This window comes from Dipodomys ordii, unplaced genomic scaffold (genome assembly GCF_000151885.1).
Source record: "Dipodomys ordii isolate 6190 unplaced genomic scaffold, Dord_2.0 Scaffold1000002180, whole genome shotgun sequence".
NCBI lineage: Eukaryota > Metazoa > Chordata > Mammalia > Rodentia > Heteromyidae > Dipodomys > Dipodomys ordii.
This window is the reverse complement of record NW_012285797.1, coordinates 1-8,328: the sequence shown is the minus strand read 5'-3', so window position 1 is coordinate 8,328 and position 8,328 is coordinate 1. Positions and strand designations below refer to the sequence as shown.

Here is an 8,328-nt window from a genome sequence, read left to right as displayed (position 1 = left end):
GAAGGGATAGTGGGACAACAACAAAGAAGGGGGTAACAATGCTCAACAAGATATGTACTCATTACCTTACACATGTAACTGTAATCCCTATGTAAGCCTCATTACAATAAAATAAAATTTAAAAAATGAAAAATAAAACGACAGGAAATAAAAAACATTTTTAAAAATTGGTACCTATTTCAACTTTTAGTTAAGTGCAAGTAAAATTTAGACCTACACACTGAGCAAGAGATAGGATAATTGTGAAATAGACACTTGCTATTAACATTATGATTCGGTTATATATAGGTTTAGGATTAGGCAAGGTGTTCCAGTTAGAGCTGGGGTTAGAATGTAAGATATTGTGTAAAATTGCCACATATTTTAAGAAGAATGAATGACATCAAAGTTAGAATGAATGAAAACAAGTGTGCATGTTATCTTAAACATTCATATATAATTTGGTTTAAAGTGTTACTGTTTTAGTTCTTGTTAGGATTAGGGAAGGATAAGCTTTAGGGTAAAATTTAGTTTTCCACTAAGAAGTAGAAGCAAAAAAATGTGTGATTGAATAGAATCCAGACAATTTCCCTTACATTAACCATTTGTTGTTAATTCAGGCTGTGATTAGGTTTTAGGTTTCTGGTTAAAGGGGGTGGAGAATTCAGTGAAGAAATATATTAAACTGGTGGCTCATGCCTATTATCCTAACTATTCAGGAAGCTAATTTCTGAGGATCGCAGTTCAAAGCCATCCCAGGCAGGAAAGTCTGTGAGAATTTTATCTCCAATTAACCATCAGAAAATCAGAAAGTGGTGCTGTGGCTCAAGTGGCAAAGTGCACACCTTGAGCTAAAGAACTCAGGGATCATGCCTATGCCTAGAACTCAGGGATTATGCCCAGGCCCAGAGATGAAATCCCAAAACCAACCAAAAGAAAAAAAAGCAATAGGATAAATGTTAATTAAATCTGGACTTATTTTAGGTTCTAGGAATTCAGGAAAAGCTGAGATAATGGAAGTAAAATGTATTTCATAATATCAGGATTTGAGATCAATTGGTTTAATGATTACTTTTATGGAACAGGATAGGTTCAGAGATAAGAATGAGAAAATATGTAGGGTTTAGGAAAACTTGCGATTTATTTTAAGAATTACAAGTGGAATTTCAGTTAGGATTGCACAAAACCAGCATTTTTCATAAATTTTAGAATTGCCATACCATTAGTGTTAAGGTTATGGTTAGGATTCCAGCCACGTTTAAGGTTAGAGTGAAGGAGAAAAAAAATGAGGCTCAAATAGATGGTGAATTTTGGAATAAGTCTGGTAAGAATTAGAATAAATGTGAACTAGAGTACTGCTATTAATATTAGAATCTACTTGCAATTAGGCTTATATTTTGTGGAGAGCTGCGAGAGCCGCGACCAAAGACGGCGTGGCCTTAAGGCACGGCTGCAAAAGCAACATTGTATGGCGCTGGCTCCCGCCTTCTGTCTTCCCGGTGACGAGTGCTCCCTGTAAGAAAAACAACTCCTTATATGGCTATGACTTGGCTCCTAGTTTGCTTCCGTGTTTGCAACCCTGTCGGTATATGCCACATGGTGCTTCAGGATTGGCCATCCAGGGGGCTTATAACCGGAGGGCAGGGGAGGGGGGGGAAGAGAAGCGGGAAGAAGTGGGCAGAAGAGAAGTGGGAGAGAAGCTTGTAGCAAGGTCGTGAATAAACTGCATTGAGAAGAATCCCGGGTCGCGTCTTCCTTGCTGGTCGAGGTGGTCGCGACAGCTGGTGGCCCATACAGGGAATTCAGAACTGTCTGTGGTCAGGGTGGTGCACCGGTAAGTTCCCAGGAAAAGGGGGAATCCGAGACAAGAGCGGGGGTAAGTTCCCAGGTGAAGTGGGAATCCGTGATTAAAGTGGGCATAATACAGTTCTCTTCTCTGTAGATAAAAGAGAGAGCGGAAACACGGGAAGAAATAAAATACAGGCCTCAAGTGAAAGTAACAAAAAATAAAATTTTTAATAACTGAGATGGGCGCCGCGACATCACATCCAATTTTTCTGGCCCTGGAAGAGCTACTACGCTCAAAAGGACTAAAGTTAAAGAAGGGTACTTTACAGACGTTCCTTGAAGTATGCAACATTGTAGCTCCTTGGTTCATAGTGTCCGGGAGCCTTACAATAGCCTCATGGGATAAATTAGGGAGGGATTTGGACTTTGCCTATGAACAGGGCACATTAAAGGCAGGAGTCTGCCCCATTTGGAGATTGATTAGTGGCTGCCTGGAGGATCAGAGCTGCTGTGAAAAGGGTTTTGGCTCCTCTGGAATTGAGTCAATGTATGTTTTAGAATTGCCTGTCTCCCTGTGGGGTCGAGATTTACTAAAAGAGATGGGGTTTTGCCTTAGTAATGAATATTCTCCTACCTCAAAGGAAATGATGTTACAAATGGGCTACTGCCCAGGGCAAGGACTGGGAAAAAACGTGCAAGTCTGTAAAGAGCCTATTGATGTCCACCAAAAACTTGATAGACATGGGCTGGGTTTTACATAGGGGCCACTGAGAATCAAGTTCCCATTACCTGGAAGATGGAGGAACCAGTATGGGTAGCTCAGTGGCCTCTATCCTCCGAAAAGCTTTTAGCCGCTCATAAACTGGTAGAAGAACAAGTAGCACTGGGCCATGTGAGACCCTCAATTTCACCATGGAATACTCCAATATTTGTGATAAAAAAGAAGTCGGGTAAATGGCGATTACTTCATGATTTGCGTACCATAAATGCACAAATGCAAATTATGGGCCCTGTACAAAGAGGGTTACCTTTGCTTTCCGCACTCCCTGCCCATTGGCCTATTATGGTAATAGACATAAAAGATTGTTTATTTTCTATCCCCTTGCATTCTGCTGATTGTGAGCATTTTGCCTTTACTGTGCCCTCCTGTAACCATGAAGAACCTGACCAAAGATATGAGTGGGTCGTGCTGCCTCAGGGTATGGCCAACAGCCCCACTATGTGTCAGCTGTTTGTTGGCAGGGCTATAGCTCCTGTTAAAGAACGGCATCCTAAACTCAGGGTGGTCCATTATATGGATGACATTTTGATAGCTCATAAGGTAGAAGCTGGGTTATAAAAGGCCTATGCGGAATTGGTTTTTGCCTTAAGGGAACAGGGTCTTTATCCAGCACCAGAAAAAATACAAACAGGCAGAGTGGTGGAGTACCTGGGAGCTAGGCTACATCCCAGGGCGCTCATGCCCCAAAAGTTGACCCTGAGAAAAGATAACTTAAAGACTTTAAATGATTTTCAAAAATTGTTGGGGGATATTAATTGGATAAGGGGGTATTTGAAATTGCCAAATTATGAATTAAAACCCTTATTTGATATGTTAAAAGGAGATATAGATTTAAACTCCCCACGAGACCTGACTGAGAGCGCCCGATTTGCTCTCAAAAGGGTGGAGGAGGCTTTAAGTGCCGCCTGTTTAAACAGGCTACAAGATGGCGAACCCTTTGACTTTTGCATTCTTCCCACTGAGACCCAACCAACTGGGCTACTTTGGCAAGAGGGGCCGTTGATGTGGTTACACTCTCATATGCCCCCCATAAAGGCGCTGGAGTGTTACCCTGAGGCTTTAGCGGGCTTAGCTCTGCAAGGAGTTCAACAGAGTTTACAATTTTTTGGAATTTATCCGCACTCCATCATTGTTCCCTACAATGCCTACCAAGTTCAGACTTTACGTGCCACTATTGATAATTGGTCCATTTTGAGATGCATGTTTCCAGGAGATATTGATAATCATTTGCCCAAAGACCCCCGACTGAGATTTGTAAAGGAACATCCAGTGATATTTCCAAAGGTAACTGCCCAAAAGCCTACTGGAGGGGCTATAAATATTTTTACGGATGGTTCCAAAACGGGATGCGGGGTATACGTCGCAGGTAACCAAGACCCCATGCAGCATCAATTTGTCCCTGGTAACCCACAGATTGTTGAGTTGATGATTGTAAATGAAGTATTTAAAGCTTTCCCCTGTCCTTTTAATTTAATATCAGATTCAGCCTATGTAATAAATGCTTTAAAGATATTGGAAGCGGTTGGTACAATAAAGGCTACCAGTTCTGTTCTAGCTCCCTTTACCTTGCTACAATCCCTTATATGGCAACGCAAGGACCCCTTTTTTCCAATGCATATTCGAGCATATACAGGCCTCCCAGGACCACTGACAAAGGGTAATGCCCTGGCTGATGCACACACTCATATTGAGTGGGCGCTCCATGCTTCTTCTGTTGACTTAGCAAAAGATTTTCATGCCAAATTTTATGTAAACGCCAGGACTTTACAAAGCCGCTTTTCCCTTTCTAGAGCGTATGCACGTCAAGTGGTAAAGGAGTGTCCTCGATGTATTATTTACCATAAGCCCCCTACGTTTGGAGTTAATCCACGTGGATTAAGACCCTTACAAGTATGGCAAATGGATGTAACTTATATACCAGAATTTGGCCCTTAAAATATCTACATGTTTCTGTTGACACCTTTTCAGGTGTTATACTTGCCACCCCCCTGTCAGGGGAAAAGGCTACTGATGTAATATCTCACTGCCTGGAAGCATGGGCGGCCTGGGGAATGCCAAAACAGCTAAAAACTGATAATGGTCCGACCAATACTGGGCAGCGCTTTGTTTCCTTTTACACTCAAATGGGTGTTACCATGGTGCATGGACTGCCCTATAACCCTCAAGGACAAGGAATTGTGGAAAGAGCTCATCGTACTATCAAGGAAATGTTAATAAAACAAAAAGGGTGAGCTGGACCCCTGATGGCTACAGCAAGACAAAGAATAGCCATGACACTTTTCACCCTAATTTTTTTTAATTTGGATAACGCTGGTCGCTCAGCGGCGGATAGGCATACCTGTTCCACTCCTTCGGCCTTAGGATCGGCTTTGTGGAAGGATGTGCTCACGGGCCTCTGGAACGGGCCTGACCCCGTGCTGGTATGGGCACGAGGATCTGTTTGTGTTTTTCCTCAGAATCGTTCAGATCCAGTGTGGGTGCCCGAACGACTTCTGCGGTGAGTCCAAGATGAACGGAACACGGAAGAAACAAAAGATTGTGTTGCTGATCATACAGCTCCTGATGATCCAACAGGGGCAGACAGTAGTGAGATGGGGGATACTGTCTGCATTCCCGAGGCCCATGCCCGTGAGACATGACGCCTCTCTTTTCCCTAGATTTTTCACTACAAATAAGACTCTTAAACTTCCCTTTTACCCAGATGATAAACAAATATCAGGGATAGGTGAAGCAAGAAATATTAGCTTGATGGGCATGCTATGCTTTTGTTTAAGTGATGTGACCTTTAATGGTAGTTGCATGGCCTTGACTGGTTCCCCGGCTGCTTATTTTAGATATTGGTATGGGAATCTGGGATCAACTGAGGTTTGGGCAAATGCTACTGGATTTGTTGGTACTGTCTTAGGCAGATATTATGAAAGCTTAAAGTTAAATACTGACCCATGGATTGTAAAGCAACCTAAATGGGCCCCTTTTTGCTTGCCTGACCATATGGGGGAGGCTTGGCCTTGGACAGGTTGCCAATCACGACTCGCTGTTTGGGCTGATGAGTCTGAGCATTTTTCATTCTCCCCTAGTGTTTTGTCCAATGCTAGTGTACAATTCTGGGCTGGAATTAATCCCTTTAATAATTGGCTGTTATGTGGTCTTAATGGAAGTTGCTTGCAGGCCGAACCTATAAGATCAGCCTACACCCGTGTGTGTGGTTTCCCCTTTTGTGTTTTTGGTAATTAACAATACCTCTGTATGCTCAGATGATGTATGTGCTTGCACTAATGAAACCTGATATTATGCTACCTGCTGGAGTTCTCAGTATCCGTTAGCTATAGTTGCACGCATCCCACGTTGGGTGCCTATGCCAGTAGATGCTTCTCAAGCTGTAACCTTGTTTAGGCATAAGAGAGATTTTGGCATCACTGCGGCCATTGTAACTGCTATAGCTGTGGCTGCTGCGGGTGGGACGGCTGCCGCTGTCGCCATGTCACATACTGTGCAGACGGCTCAGACTTTAAATAACTTGTCGGCTACTAGAGCCAGAGCTCTGGATTTACAACAAGCGGCCAATGCACAATTAAAAGGAGGACTGATGCTGTTAAATCAAAGGGTTGACCTTGTGTAGGAGCAGGTTGATATCCTGTGGCAGTTGGCTCAGCTGGGATGTGTTAAAAAATATGAAGGACTTTGTATTACTGCTATTCAGTATTATAACTATACCCAAGCAGCAAATTTGTCTAAACAACTGTCAAGTTATCTTTTAGGCAACTGGACGGGGGAATTCGACCAATTGATGTTGCAGCTATGATCGGCGATAAACTCTACCCGGATGGATGATGCCCTGTTACAAGATGTTTTCTCCTGGATTTTGACAGCTGTGGATCATTTTCAGGAGTGGGCGGGAATGGGCTCCCTTATTGGTATCCTGCCATTGGTGATCTTGCTGTGCCTGTGGTGCATATGCCGGATTAGGAGCTCGCAGCGCAGGAGTATTGCTATGGTGGTCCAGGCCTTCACTGCCATTGAGGCCGGACAGTCCTCCTATGTGTGGCTTGCCACGTTGAAGGAATAGCACAGGGTGTGAGGCAAACGCACTGCACTTGGGAATCACTCCCTGGCAAGAGCCCAAGAAGAGCATGTTGGGTTGCAAGTGGGTTGATGCCCAAGATCCCACCTCTGCAAAAAAGGCATCGGACGGGCCTGGTCATCACTGCGGAAGGCGCCCCTCAGGCGAAGACGAGTGCAAGGTCCTCTCATTAATGTTTTATACAGAGGCCCAACCTCTACACTTACCTGTTGCGTAATAAAACAAAAAAGGGGGAGCTGTGGAGAGCAGCAGGAGCCACGACCAAAGACGGCGCGGCCTTAAGGCGCGGCCGCAAAAGCAACATTGTATGGCGCTGGCTCCCGCCTTCCGTCTTCCCGGTGACGAGTGCTCCCTGTAAGAAAAACAACTCCTTATATGGTTATGATTTGGCTCCTAGTTTGCTTCTTTGTTTGCGACCCTATCGGTATATGCCACGTGGCACTTCGGGATTGGCCATCCAGGAGGCTTATAACTGGAGGGCGGGGGCGGGGGGGAAGAGAAGTGGGAAGAAGCGGGCAGAAGAGAAGTGGGAGAGAAGCTTGTAGCAAGGTCTTGAATAAACCGCATTGAGAAGAATCCCGGGTCGCATCTTCCTTGCTGGTCGAGGTGGTCGCGACAATATTTATTCTCAATATTCCAGTTAAGATTAAGTTTCGGGTTAGAAAATGACAAAGATATTGGAAAAAAATAGAAACCTATGTTTGGAATGCATATTTGAATCAAGTTAGGATGAATGAAAACTATTGTAACACTAGCTAGTAAGTGTTAGTATTGACATATAATTTGGATTAAAATCAGTGTCAGAATTTTGTTCTGATTATGATTAGTGTTATGAATAGGAAAGTTTTAGTATAAAATTGAGTTTTCACTAACAAGTAGAAGCAAAAATGTGAGAATGAATAGTAACTAGAGCATTACTATGATATATTTATTTCTCAGTGATCATTCTTGTAATGATTAATGAGAGTTTTCCAGCCAGGTTTAGGTTGAGAGTTAACATTGAGTAATGGACTAGATGATAAGTAAATATGAAATTGTTTTAGAATACAGTGGTTCAGGAAAAGGTAGGATCAATGGAAACTACAGTGTTTTTCCTGATAAGAGAGTCTGATGACAAGTAATATAATGGTTCATGTTAGGGAACAAGATAACTTCAGAGGTAGAGTCAGGAAATTTGTTGGAATTAGGGCAAATTGAAACTCATTTCCAGAGTGCAAACTGGAATATTCATTCCAATGAATAAAAGCTAGAGTATTTTTTAATATTAATTTTGGATTATGATTAGGTTGAAAGTTAGGTTTCAGTTCCAGCTGGGCTTAGTGTTAGCATTAGGGAAATGGAAAATTTAGGGTCAAACTGAAAGTTAATCTTCGAATAACAAGTCAAGATAGAATTAGGATGAATGTGAAATAGGAAACTGCTAATAATATTAGGATTGGGATATGATTAGTGGAGGATTAGCCTGAATGTTCCAGTTAGGGTTCGTGTTAGAAAAATAACAAGATATTGAGTAAAACTAGAAATTATTTTAAGAAAGATGAGTTGAATCAAAGATAAGATGTATAAATTTAATATATATTGTGTGGCTATTTGAATGCAGAAGCAACTGGTTCTAGGGTTAGGGTTACTTTTTTAATTTATGAACTAATGAATTAAAGGCCCAATTCTTTCTTTCTTATAAACCAAGACAGTCACGATT

The 8,328-nt window shown here is 42.4% G+C and overlaps 1 protein-coding gene across 1 annotated transcript; it reads left to right on the top strand.

Moving 5' to 3' along the window:
- Positions 1 to 2,006: 2,006 nt before the first annotated feature.
- LOC106002812 (endogenous retrovirus group K member 9 Pol protein-like) lies at positions 2,007 to 3,106 on the top strand. The gene is given in 2 exon segments (XM_013037590.1): positions 2,007 to 2,514; positions 2,517 to 3,106. Coding segments are annotated over 2 exon segments (1,098 nt in total).
- Positions 3,107 to 8,328: the final 5,222 nt, after the last annotated feature.